The 14,897-nt window shown below is 35.2% G+C and overlaps 1 protein-coding gene across 3 annotated transcripts in view; it reads left to right on the top strand.

The window, feature by feature from the left end:
* PRKG1 (protein kinase, cGMP-dependent, type I) overlaps positions 1–14,897 on the top strand; it is a 1,234,550-nt gene that overhangs the window by 463,465 nt on the left and 756,188 nt on the right. For all 3 annotated transcript variants that reach the window (XM_021072187.1, XM_021072188.1, NM_001044574.2), the window contains 1 exon segment: positions 1,958–2,071. In XM_021072187.1, the coding sequence (XP_020927846.1) occupies positions 1,958–2,071 (114 nt within the window).

Below are 14,897 nucleotides of genomic sequence, written 5' to 3'. Positions count from 1 at the left end.
TAGCCTGGGAACGTCCATATGCTTCAGGTGTGGCCCTAAAAAGACAAAAAAGAAAAAAGAAAAAAAGAAGAAGAAATAAGGTTAGACTTCTTACCTTCATAACGGTATTTCCAAACTCTTTGAATGTGTTGGATTTGTTCCTCCTAAATAACTTCTTTACACACAGAGGGGGAGTGTACACACAGTTCATAAGTAGTAGATTTTGTTTGAAAGTTTATCCTTATTTCTGCAGAATTCTCTCTCCATTGATACCATTGAGATGAAATGGTTTTCAGGGTTGAACAATATCCTCTGAAGGACTGATCTTTCATCAGTGGTAACTGGATTCAATTTTTGTAAAGTTTTTTTTTTTAATATGTTAAGATTTCTATCTCAGTAGGTGTTTGAACAACCCTGTGATTTTACAAATATTATTGCTTAAGTTAAACTAGGTGGGAGTGAATGTAAAGCTGAAACTCCAAAAAGTTAAATATTAGAGGAAACACACAGAAAAAGAAATAATTATGGAGTTGATTCATGAAGGCCTGACATTTGGAAAAAGTTTGGCAGCATGAGTTCCTTTCAGTCACTAGTTACTGCCAAGCGTTAGGCTTTCCTTCTATAGACTGTGGCTAGGTAACTGGGAGGAATAATAGAAGGGTAAGATTAAGTGTAGAATAGATTGTACGGCCTTTTTATTTTCTTCCCCCATTATGTTAGGTGATGGAATTTTTAGAGTGCACAGCTATGACTTTTTTTAAAAATTGTATTTTTTCTCACTTCATCATGAATATAGCATTTCCTTACATGCAGGCCACAATGTATTCCCAGTATACCTTCTTTCCTTAACTTTTTCCTTCTTTAGCATTTCATTTTCCAAATCCTTTGTGGAACATCAGTAGTCCTAACATCTCTTTCCCCTCAGCACCTGTAGTTTGGTTTCCTTACAGTCAATATTGCAAGGCTAGGAAACAGATAAAATAACCTTGCCCAAGTCAGATAAGATGTTTAAAAATAAAAGATACTGTGAGCTGCAATTAAATAGTGCCCACGGGTCAAAGTAATTTCCCTTTGCATAATAGCTGCCTCACTCAGATGAGAATTCCCATGTATGAAGTGTGCTGTGGAAAATGTACTCACTTACTCATTTTTTATTCTTTCGAATTCAAAATAACTTTAAAATTGTAATTACCAGAGTCTTCTAATACTGCATTTGGAATAATTTCACATGTTGACATTTTTGTCTCTGTCTTTTGTTGGTGTTTTCTTTCTGTCTCAAATCTTACCAGTGATTGATTTAGGAAAGGATATGGATTTCTTAACTTAAATATTTTATTGCTTTTCTTTTTTCTTTTTTTTTTTTCAGCTACCTTGGGTGATGTTCCCTTGCCTTTTTTTTTTTTTTTAAGAGCCACACCCCACGGCATATGGAAGTTCCCAGCCTAGGGGTCCAATCGGAGCTACAGCTGCCAGCCTATGCCACAGCCACAGCCACAGCAACGCAGGATCCCAGCCTGTCTGTGACCTACACCACAGTTTACAGCAATGCCAGATCCTTAACCAACTGAGCGAGGTCAGAGATTGAACCTACGTTCTCACAGAAACGAATCAGATTCACTTCAACCAAGCCATGACCGGAACTCATTTTATTGCATTTCTTGCATTGTATCTTGTAGATGATTTTATTTTAATTGCATTTTTGAAAATGACCCTCAGAGTTCCCTTGTGATGCCACAGGTTAAGGATCAGGCATTTCAGTGGCTCTAGTTGCTGCTGTGGTGTGCATTCTATTCCTGACCTGGGAACTTCCACACGTCCTGCGTGTGGCCAAAATAAAAAAAAAAAAAAAAAAAAAAAAAAAGAGAGAGAGAGAGAGAAAGAGGAAAAAAAAAAAGGAAAAGAAGTACATCTTAGAAATGCAACAAACGAAATGAAGCATGAGACAGAATTAAAATGATGTGTTTTTCCTTCTTTTCAGATGGTAAGGTTGAAGTTACAAAGGAAGGTGTGAAGCTGTGCACGATGGGTCCAGGAAAAGTATTTGGGGAGTTGGCTATTCTTTACAACTGTACCCGGACAGCGACCGTCAAGAGTAAGGCTGTTCTTTTTTTTAAATACTTTCACTGCTTTTTTCCTTAAACCTGCGAGCTGTTAATTAATATGCCTCTCAATTATAGTCTTTATTATTTTATTAATATACACTTTAATTATTGCTTTTCAATACAGTTGATATTTTCCTCCTAAAGGATGGTTGTTAACATTGAGTCAGATTTTATTGCTGACTTATGGAAAGTATCCTTTAACCCAGAGCTCATCATTAGGATTTACAAAATAATATAACTATAGATTATAATTAAACAAGAGCAAGATTTTTCATTTTTTTGCCTTGAAAGCTTCAGAATCATATTTAAGCAAATTTTACGTCTCTCTCTAATTTGGGTTGCATTCCCCACATAAATTTCACTTACTTATTTGAAGGTTTAGAAAAATTAAGAGGCGAAATAGCCTTCATCTCATTCAAACACTGAGTAAGATATAGTCTGAATTCTAAAACTGAGTCTGAGTATATTCTTGTCCTCAGCTGCTCATCAAGTTGTATATTATAGCATTTTTTCTTTTCTACTGATTGAGCTTATTTTAAATCGGGGCAATAAAGCAGCTTGTTTCCCTAATTTTACATGTATGTGTATATATGATTTCTCTAGCAATTTTTATTGCTTGGTAGCAGCAGCTGCAACAGTTAGAGAAAAAAATGTTTTAAATATGCCTTCTTTCTGACTACAGGGTGTAATGAGTATGTAATAAACAGAGCTGAATGCAAAAGCAAGCAATGGAAGATCCATTGTATCTCATGCAGACATGTATAGTTCATGTCTGAAAAGTTCTTCTCAAAGAACTTTGACACGTTAGCCTGTGGATGATTGCAATCACAAGTTACCTTGATTAGGTTGTGACGTTAAAACAATTCTGTTGGCAAAATGGCAGTTCAGTTGTTACTGCCCATTAGTTTTATCTGGATATCACTAGTATTTTATATATTGCTTTTTTTTTTCTCTCTCTCTCCCTCAGAAGTATGGCTTACAATTGACAATATGAAATTGAAACCTGGGTTGTAAAGAGCTCAATAATGCATGGCCAGCTAGAGTTCCAGAAATTCTTACAGGTCTTGTTAGTAAATCACCTTTTGTATTGATTGAAATCACTAACATCAGTTGTACTTGGGGTTCTTATGAGTCCTCCTTGACATTTGATTCTTGACTGTTGAAAACATAAATCTCTTCTGATTAATAGGCACTGCTGTGTTTTTATTTCATGTGATCATTTAATTATATGACTCAAATAATGAAGCCTGATGAGCCATAGAAGATTCTGCTAGAACTTTAACTCACTTAAAAAGTATCTTATCTAGAAAAAAAAAGAGCGGTCATGACTCCATTAAGTGAATAGAATTTACTATCATGCTTCATTTTCATGAGAAATATATTCCTTTTAGGGCAAAAAAGGGGGGGAGCACAAAATAGCACATTTGGATTAAAACAGATTTTCTCTGAATTGTGAATAATTTTTAAAGCTTTAAAATATTTAAATTTTAAAAAATATTTCAGCCTTGTATACTGCTTATTTAATCTAATTGGAACTACAAATTTTTCAAAGGCCAGCAATTGGGAGTCACATGGTGCTTAATGTTTTGAAACATTGAATTGTTATTAAAGACATCCTTTAAATAAATTGCATAGAATATTTAAATGGATTTTATAACAAAAGATTTTTTGTAAGATTATTGCTTGGCTTCATAAACTTCAATTTCTTGTTAGATTCCTATAAAATTCTGTTCATCTGCACTGGCCTCTGTGGTAGTCATGCTTGGTAAATTTAAATAGACACTGTGCATCTGATTCTGTAAGAAGGAACTGGGTGTTGAATGCAAATTGTAATCCTTAACTGTTTGAGGGTCAGAATATCAATCGTTAAAGGAAATGAATGATGGAACATGTTCTTTAACACAGACTCAGATGTCTCGTGTGCGTGTGTATGCATGCGTGTGCATGTGTGTGTTCATAGTGCCCACTTAAGATGTGGATTTTGTAGTGAGAAAAGAGTCTCTGGTGGATAGTGTGCAAATACATCTCTGCATTTATAGGTGCAGAGATTTTGTGCATAGGTAAGGAATGATAGCTATTTACTTCTGAATGTTGCTAAAGAACTGTAAGGTGTGACTAATGATTGTTTGTTGTCAGGACCTTGGTGCTGTCTTCGGTACTATCCAGGGAGATTTTACTTATGGTTGTAGTTTCTAAATACTCTTTTAAAATGTTTGTTTAAATTTTACTCTCAGGCTGATCACTTTATAATTCTGATGAGATTCCATTGTGGATGTTAGTTTTATCAAATGACTACCTTCAATGCTTTCTCTTTACACATGGGTATCTAAAACTGAGGATATTACACTTTCTACTCAATAGCTTGTCTCTCTCAGCCTTTTCCTTTCTCTTACCCAGCTTATGACTCCTTTTTCCCCAACATTACCCACTATTTTTCATGATTGAAAATGTTGAAATGTTTTCTTTCTCCCTAGATCAGTCTGAAAGCTTCCTAGTATTTTAATGCATTTTTAATTGCATAGTCATAGCTAAATCCTAGGTGACAATTCAAGAGCCCCTCAATGTATGTGAGTCATTTCTTGTTCACAAGAATACTTGTTAAAATTGTATCAGACCATGAATAGATACATCACAGGGACTTCCTCTGCTAACAGATGTGATCCTAACACACCTGTGGGTTGTCTTTATTTTTATTTAGGATGTCAAAAAAAAAGTTTGTTTGTTTTTTTTACATTGAGGTATAATTTGACACATACCATTGTATTAGTTTCAGAAGTACATGATTCAATATTTGAATTTATTGTAAAGTGATTGCCACAATTAATTATATCCATCACCATACATAGTTAAAAAATTTCTGTGATTAGAACTTTTAAGATCTACTTTATTGGCAAATTTTAAATATATAACATAGTATATATTAACATAGTATTATTAACTCTAGTTTCTATGTGTACATTACATCCCCAGGACTTATTTATAAATGGAAGTTTGTTCTGTTTGACACCCTTTACTCATTCTACCCAACCATTTCTGCTCCCCACCCCACCACTGACAACCACCAATCTGTGTTTTAGAGCTTGAACTCATTTTTTTTTAATTTACATATAAGTGAGATCATAGTTGTTTATCTTTCTCTGTCTAACTTATTTCACTTAGCATAATGCCCTTAATGTCCATCCACGGACATGTTACAAATGGCAAGATTACCTTCTTTTTTATATCCAAGTAATATTCCACTGGGTATATACATACCATATTTTCATTACCTATTCATCCATTAATAGATGATAGGTTGTTTCCATATATCAGTTATTATATATATATATATATATATATATATATATCAGTTATAATATATAATGTGGCAATTAACATGTGCTGCCTATATCTTTTAGAGTTAGTGTTTTTGTTTTCTTTAAATAGATATCCAGAAGTAGAATTGCTGAATCATAGGGTAATTCTATTCTTAATTTTTTGAGGAACCTCCATACTATTCTCTATAGTGGCTGCCTAATTTATGTTCCCACCAACAGTGAATGAGGGTTTTCTTTTCTCTAAATCTTCACCAAAACTTGTTATTTCTTATCTGTTTGATAATTATCATTCTAAAAGTTGAGAGGTGATATCTCATTGTGGTTTTGATTTGCAGTTCCCTGATGATTAATGATGTTGAACATCTTTTCATGTGCATGTTGGCCATCTGTATGTCTTCTTTGGGAAAATGTCTATCTTAATCTTTTGCCCATGTTTTAATCAAATTGTCTATTTATTTATTTATTTTACTATTGAGTTGTATGAATTCTTTATAACTTTTGGATATCAATCCCTATCAGATATATGATTTGCAAATAGATTTGCAAATATTTTCTTCTATTCTGGAGGTGGCCTTTTCATTTTGTTGGCTTTCTTTGCTGTGCAGAAAGTTTAGTTGAGTTTCTTTGCTGTGTTGCCCCACTGCTTCGTTTTCACTTCTGGTCCCTTTGTTTCCGGTATCAAATCTAAAAAGTCATCTTTGATACTAATTTCAAGACATTTATCACTTATGTTTTCGTCTAAGAGTTTTATGGTTTAAGGTCTTACCTTAATGTCTTTAAATAGAAAGGTTTTTTTTTAATTAAAGCTATAGATTAACATATATTATAAGTGATAATTATGAGCTTTTTCATAGTGATCCACCTGAAAGAAGAACTATCATAATTTGAAGTATGATCTTTGTTTTTCTTTTGGGAAATATCAACTGGGGCTCTTCTTCTGAAAATAAATAAATGTTTACCATTGGTTATTATTGTAGCACCAGGAAGAAGATCTCAGACAGCACTAAGAAGAACCTTTTTCTTTTTTAAAGAACAAAAATCATAGTGATATGGGCAAAAAAAAATCCATGTTATGTTATAGAAGATATACACTCATAGTCTACTTTTATCTTATAAAACAATATTATTGATTTTTCCTTGAAAAATGAGGATTTTATATGTATGTGTGTGTGTATATACATATATACACACACACATATATACATATATATCCACATATATATAATTAACATTATATTGGAAACAAACCTAACAAATGATTTGAGGTTATTCATGCTTAAATAGGCTCAAGTTTTCTTTATTAACTATGATATGAAAATTGTCCCTTTGATTTTGCCTTTTTAGTTACCAACATTTCAGATGCCATTGGGAGAAAAAAAAATCAGGTGATATATTTGATTTCCATAATACCAAATAATTAATGTCTCCAATGTTCTTTGAATTTCACATTTTTATCTAAATATTCTGGAATTGTATAAACAAAGGAGAGTTTTACCATCCATTTTTAAACCACATAAGGGATAGGAAATTCTAATACTTCCATTTAATACCCCTTATTTACTCAATCTCCATACCTGGAAGCATATCATTATCATGTTTTTCTCAAGTGTCATTCCTATTTGTGATTTCATTTTCCCTGCCCTCACAGCTAAAGCAACAGCAATTTGCACTCACCGTGGGCCCTTAACTTATATCTGTGCCCAAGGTTCTCAAAAGTCACAAAAATGGAAAAGTTGAAGTAACTGGAAACCTACAAATAAGATGGAAAAGGCACTTGTTTTACAATGAATGATTAAGCAGCACATACTCTGAATTTGCAAGAACATGTCTTGGTTAACCTGTATTTCCCATTGCTAGTTTTCACAACTACACAGGGATTTTTTTTTTTTTTTTTAGGTTTGACTCGCATGCTCTTTGCTCCAGCTGTACTTGAATTGGTATTTTTGCCTGAAGATACTAAAATTAAGCCTGTTCCTCTTTGAGTGTGCAGTTCCCTTCGCCCCAAACCTTAGGCAATATATTATTCAAACAGTCTCATTCAAATAGACTCTAATAAAAATCCAGGATTAAAAGCTCTCTCTTTGTAGGAAAGTATCTTGATATCAGATTAAGCTGATGACCATAGAAAAGTTATCTGCAAAGTATGTCTATGGTAGATATGGTAGCTCTTTTATGAGCTGCCTTTGGGAAAAATATCTGAGTGATTTTTCTCCTTAGGTTATTTATAGGTGGTATTTAAAAATTCCTCAGTACTAAAGTACTTCAGTACTACACAAAAGAGCCTAAACATCCTACAAGAAATCTGACAAATTGATGACTTAAATAACATCTGTTTTAGTTTGAATAACTTTCAACTTTTCACACTTGAGCTTCCCTAAGATATTTGTATAGAGGGAAGCTGACTAATTAAGATATTTCACTGTGTCAAAGACTTTTTAAGAACAAAGTTAAAAGGTTTGGATTTTGTGTTTATTTTTGTTTTTAAAATAAATATGACTCTTCAGTGAGATGGCTTATATATTTCCTTGCAGCTCTGTTTCAAACACTACATTATTCACCCTGACTCAGAAAAATCTGCCAACTGTAAAAAAAAGCTAAAAAAAAAAAAGTGAATGGGGAAAAAATAAGAGATTTAACTAAACATTCTTGCTCAAATACCTCTCTGCACTATAAATCTAATACCTATAATTATAAAGTCAATATCAGTGCTTTTTATTGGTAAAGGAGCAAAAGAAATGAGGGCCAGTTTTATTGTTAATGAAAAGGAATCCTAGATGAAGCTCTTGGAGTGGCTGTGAACCTTGTAAATTTCTTTAAATGACTAAATTAAGAAGTAGGCCACTGGATACTTTTTAGGAAATGCCATTACAGAGTTCTATAAAGCATTATATTTATGATAAAGATTTTTGCATGTCAAAATAAAGCAACAAACAAATGACATGGATACAGTTATTACCTGGGTTTTTAGCGAATGGGAGCAACCATGTACTGTCATGCTCCCTGGGCGGCATTGCGAAAGCAGAGGAGGTTAACAATGTTAATGAGACACTCTGTTCTTCCTTTGAGAGGCAAAATAAAGATGCATGTTTTGCTTTCTCCTAGTCCAGTGCATGCTTTATACCAAGAATCTTGAAAGAAAACATAAGATAAATTTAGATGATAGGGACTAGAAATATGACTCTGCTAACAGAAAGAATAGCCCAGTAACTTCCCAGGAACTGTTATCATCCTGGAAGATGAAGCAAACCATGTTTTAGGACATTATCTTTTAGAAGTAGGTGCCCTTATTTAGTGACTTAATTAGATAATGCTCTTCTTCACAAAATTTTCTATAGCATTTGTCTATTAAATAATGCTGTAGGAGTTCTCCTGTGGTGCAGCAGGTTAAGGATCCAGCGTTGTCACTGTGGTGGCTCAGGTCACTGCTGTGGTGTGGGTTTGATCCTTGATCAAGGAACTTCCACATGCCACAGGCGTGACTCCAAAAAAAAAAAAAAAAAAAGAAAAAAGAAAAAAAAATACTGTAAAATTAGTAACAAACCCAATAATGTAATCCCTGGCAATATGACAGACTAGCATGAACAAATGGACCTTCAGAAGCTATTCTTTGCATTAGTGGATAAAAATGAATTTCAAAGAAAACATTTATTACATCGCATTTTTTTTCTTTCAAAGACCGAAGTTCTTTTTTTTTTCTTCTTGATGGCAAATATTACAGTCAGAACTGACATGATTTATATTTATCTATCTCCGGAAAAGATCCAAGTCTAGTATCAACTAGGCCTAACAGGCATATGTTAGCAGTGCTTCTTGAGGAAAAAAACAAAACCGTCTCATAGTCAAAGGAAGGCAATACTACTTAATTCTTTCTTAAGGTTAGATAAACTGCTGTCTTCCTCCTTTAATTATCCAGTCATAGAATACCTTGAGTGTTCCATATATCTAGAGAATAGTCAGGCTCTAACTGATGGGGTATTATTTTTTAAGAATCATGGGTAATTTAATAGTGAGTCTAAACAATGGTCAAGGAAGATTGATTTATTCAGCAGTTTCTTTAACCCTGAAAATTAGTAATTTTCCCATAAAAAGTTCCCAAACAATGCAAAGCTAGTGTCAGTTTTAGATGTATTAAATCTTCATTCATTAAGTCAATAATTTGCTGAGGGAATTTTCGAATTTACCCAGCTGATTGAAAGAATAGAAAGCAAAATACTAAGATGAGTCAATATTGTATATTCTACAACTATTTTTAAAAAACTTTCCTTCATTTGTGATAGATTCCAAATGAATGCTCAACAGTAAGAATGCGTAATGAGAGCAGTTAACATTTGAAGGCTATGAATGATGGGCTAGGCTCAGAGCTTTGAGGATGGGCGGTGATAGCCCCATTTTATTACTGAAGCAACTGAGACCCAGAGCTAGTTTAGAGTGAAGGCCAGGAGTTTGATACCACTTTGCTATTCTGGGGTTATCACAGACTTTTAAATTTTGTTTGCAATGATTCATGTCGGTTTTAAGCACAAGGGCATCTGTAGGATTACTTCTATTGGCCTAAGGACTCTTGTTTTCACACACACACAAAGTTACCAGCAATTACAATTCAAAAGTTACAACTGTTTTGTTTTTTACTTTTGAATTGTGACACATGGACTCACATTAAGTACATCTATTTCAAAAGGATGAATTGTGCAACATAATGAAGAAAAGCCTTAGAGACACATAAAAAGCAATCAAAATCAATTGCAAGATCTGGATTTTGCAATGCACTGAAACACTTATGAGCAATAAAATTTTGTGGTTCAATATTTGAGCTAGCACCAAGTAGCTATATATTTCTCCCATAAATTTATTAGTCAATGGGTTTCTTTAAAGTAGGATTATACATAAACATCATTTTAAAAACATTAAAAATAATAAAAAGGAAAAAAATTATTTTTTGTACATAACAAATATACTAAAGATAAGGAAAAAAACTGAGTCATGACAAGAGTGCTTGCCTTTGTTTTTTTCTTGAATTTCCCCTGACTAGAGGAAACATAATCTCAGTAATTCCTTGGTGAATCTGTGAAGCCCACTTTTCATATGAGATGTCCTTTAACGAATGAATACATTTCTAAGTATTCATGACAGCATGCTTTATAATTTTCAACCTGTCATCCCTACATTCTTTAATGTGCTCCTCAAAATATCCAAAATAATAGGTGACAGAGGTTGTCCCTAGGATTTTCCAAGTGAGAAAATGGAGGCCAAGATCACGGAGTCCATTAATGCTAGTTCATTTACAAACCTTCTCAGAAATTTAGGTAGCACTCTTTGAAGCACTTTGCTATAGGCAACACTTCTTCCTTCCTCCCAAGTGTGTAGACTCCTGAGTCAGGTCTGCAGTTTCCCTACTACCCACACCTAAAGTGTGGCCTTTCGAGTAGGGAACTTCAGATGTTTACTGCCATGTTTATCAAAGTGGCCCCTCCAAGTGGCAGCCATCAGCATCGCTTAGATACTTGCAAAATCTCTGGCATCGTCTATCTATTCATTCATAAATTTTTTGAGTGGGTCGCAGTAATCTGTGTAAAACAAGCGCTTTGGGTGATTCCTATGCATCTAAAGTTTGAGGACCACTGATCCAGACCCTATAGGTGCTTAACTTTTATTAACCTAAACATAGCACACTCTCCAATGCATTGATTTTTTTATATGGAGATCTTTAAAAGAAAATTACAAACACTGCAATAGGTAGTTAGGCTTATTTTTGGTGTGGTTGTAGCTTTCTTCCTTTTTTATTTTTTCTTTACTTTTTTGCTGTTGAAATATATATATATATATATTTTTTTTTTAGTGAAATACAGCATGTCACTAAATGTTGGAAGAGGACCAGCCTTGTGCAGATTATTAACATATTCTTTTGAAGAATAGTGAGAAGTAAAATTAAAAGAAGAACAGGTTGAGAGGGAAGGAAAAAATTAAAAAATCATGGGCTGCTGGGCCATGTTGTTAACAAAAATAACTTTTAGAGTTATTGAATCTGATGGCTAATATGTTGGTAGGAAAACAGAACAAAGAAAAGTTTCATTTGATTTTTGTTGTTCTTTTTCATGATCACGAGTGTAGTTTGAATCAGGTGAAAATCAAATGTGGATGGATGTTTTTAAGAGAACCTCTTTAGTTGGTGAGCTTGGACATTCTTTGTCTTTTTTTTTTTTTTTTTGCCTTTTCTAGGGCCACTCCAGCGGCATATGGAGGTTCCCAGGCTAGGGGTCCAATTGGAGCCATAGCCACCAGCCTACGCCAGAGCCACAGCAACTCGGGATCCGAGCCACGTCTGCAACCTACACCACAGCTCACGGCAACGCTGGATCCTTAACCCACCGAGCAAGGCCAAGGATCAAACCTGCAACCTCATGATTCCCAGTCAGATTCGCTAACCACTGAGCCACGACGGGAACTCCAAGGGGAACATTGTTTATGAGTTAAATCCAACCCATTGCACCGATAGTAGAAAAGGTCCCTTATAATTGGTGTAGCTTGTCATTGATGTAATTCATAGTGATGGTCCAGGTGGTCCTAGATGGACTGCATATCTCTTAGTGTCTGATAATTAGAAAATAAAAAGACAACCATGTATCACAGTCATTAAGAAAGAATGGAAAAGTCCTTGGAATTGAGACATGTAGAGATCTAAGGCCTGGAGTATTGAAGGATATAGGTAAGGATGTGAGGCAGCTAATTTCGGCAGTGTCAAGAACTGACTTTTCACTGCAAATGTGGCAATAGGTCCTATGGGGTCAGTCTCACGTCTCAGAAAGGTGGGGCAGAAAGAGTCAAGAAATGATATGAGCTCAGGAAGTGAACCATGTCTTCTGCAACTAGTGTCCTTTACCACTTGCCTTCTCTAAAGGGCAGTCTGCCTTACCTTATACCCTCATAACGCCTCCCATTTCTAATAAAGCAACCTTTTATTGACTTGAAAACATTGTTGTCTATAGTTTTTAAAGTGAGATCAAACAATATTGTTAAAACTATCTTCATAACTGAAACAAAATCTCACGGAGTGCATTTATTTATGAAATTTATAAGAACAACCCTTTCTGGCTACAGAGCAGCCTCTGGGAGCCCCATCTACTGGCCCTGCATCCCCTTAACTCTTCATTCCTTCTCATGCCTCCTCCTGAATTAAATATTTCTATGGCATTTTTAAGCTCAGGTCAGGTGATACAATTTGAAAACCACAGGTCTGACTGAGTCCGAGTTGACTTTGATAATTCTTTATCATGTCCTTACGCATGCCTATCTGCAGTATCTCTAACCTTCACAGTGGTCTTGTGGCTCAGAGATGAGGAACACCATTGCACAGGCGAGGCATTTGAGCTTTAGAGGGCTTAAGAAACACCCTTAAGATTATACATCTGGATTGCTAAACAACACCTCTCTTCTTGACAGTCCTCAGTTAGACACTGAATGCATGACATCGTCTCAGACTTTGTCTCTGGCAGTTAATAGATGAAGACACAACCTCACATCTGTATTATCATTCTTAGGGGATTTCTTAGATTCCTACCAAATCTCATGTGGCACTGCTAAACACTTGGAGAACTAGTACGATATTTATAATCTAGTTAGAGAGCCAGGATACAGAGAGAAAGATTATAAGGAAGTCTTGGCAAACAAGAGACTTAGAGGAATTTTGAGAGAGAGAGCAATCACTATGGACTGGCATGGCAGGCTTTGTAGGGGAGACAGAAATTGACCTGTGCCAAGATTACAGAGGAGAGGTCAGTGGAGAGGATCTGTAATCATACTGCCTCAATTAAGATTCTCTACCACGTACTAGTTATGTGCCTTTATGAAAATAATCTAATATTCTTGGACCTCAGTCCTTTTATCTTTAAAATGGTAAGGACCAGAGTTGCTGTTGTGGCTCAGAGGTAACAAACCCAACTAGGACCCATGAGGTTGCAGGTTCATCCCTGGCCTCCCTCAGTGGGTTAAGGATCTGGCATTGCCGTGAGCTGTGATGTAGGTTGCAGACTCGGCTTGGATCTGGAATTGCTGTGTCTGTGGTATAGGCCGGCAGCTGCACTCCAATTTGACTCCCAGCCTAGGAACTTCTGTATGCTGTATGTATGGCCCTAAAAAAGCAAAAATAAAATAAGATAAATAAAACAGTGAGGGCATATCTTAAGAATGAGGCAAAGATTAGATAGGGGATGCCTGTGAAAGGCTTAGTGTAGAAACTAGCATGAGATGCATCCAGGAAAAAACTGGTGTTTTGTTACAATTATTATCACAACTAAAACTATAAAAGCATGAAAGGAATCTGTAGGTAGTTGGGACCTCCATCATTTTCCAAACTTGAGAAGGACTGTAGAGGAACCCAGCGCACAGTTTGAAATGCATCAGTTGAGAAGCGTAAGAAAAGGAAGGACTCCTGTTCCAGAGGCTGTGGTCCCTGAGATGCTGTTCGGTTCACCACAGTCATTACCCAGTAAAGTTGGTTCAGATGTGTATTTGGAATGAGCTAGTACAAGAAATACTAACATCAAAACCAAACTACAGGTAAGGATGTCTGGAGAGAGTGATTAAATTACACAAGCTGGGCATTCCAATGCAAATACATCTGCTTGGAGGCATGATTTTGGACTGCGAGAAAGTAAAGAAAATTTGTCTATTCTCTCAAGTCCTATTGTCATCACTTCCTTCCTGGGCAGAATTCCTGGGACATCCATGTTTTGTTTATGTTTGTGGGATGTTTGCACAGCCCTGAGTATGCACCTAGTACCTCAAACGTCTTGGAGAAGTTAAGATTATATGGCTATTGGTCATGCCTTCAAAAGGTCAATTACTTTAAGAATTAATATTTCAGAAAAATGATAGGACTAATAAAAATGGAAATGGGCTCTATATGTTTGAGGCTTTTAAAAAACAGTCAAGGAGTTCCCATCGTGTCTCAGTGGTTAACGAATCTGACTAGGAGCCAGGAGGTTGCGGGTTTGATCCCTGTCCTTGCTCAGTGGGTTAGGGATCCAGTGTTGCTGTGAGCTGTGGTATAGGTTGCAGATGTGGCTTGGACCCCACATTGCTGTGGCTCTGGTGAAGGCCAGCAGCTACAGCTTCGATTAGAACCCCTAGCCTGGGAATCTCCATATGCAGTGGGAGTGGCCCTAGAAAAGGCAAAAAGACAAAAAAAAAAAAAAAAAAAGATACTTTTAGTCTTAGATTTAAAAAGATAGAGAAAAATACTAAATGAAAGATGTAATCTTTTATTTACTCATTCTCTGAATCTCCTACTTGTGCTTTCTGTTTTTCAATCAGAATGGCTTAAGCTGAGAACAACATTAAATAATTATAAAAGCAGCAGGAATATATTTCTGTACTGACTTTTTTCTAATAGCTCATTGAATTAATTTTCATTCCTTTGCCACTTTAAAAATATTTTCTGATCGTAATAATAATATAGTTAGAAAATATATATGTAAAGATTTTTTTAAAAAAATCATTTAGA

The sequence above is a fragment of the Sus scrofa genome, chromosome 14, assembly GCF_000003025.6.
Source record: "Sus scrofa isolate TJ Tabasco breed Duroc chromosome 14, Sscrofa11.1, whole genome shotgun sequence".
Classification (NCBI taxonomy): Eukaryota; Metazoa; Chordata; class Mammalia; order Artiodactyla; family Suidae; genus Sus; species Sus scrofa.
This window is presented reverse-complemented; position numbering and strand designations above follow the sequence as displayed.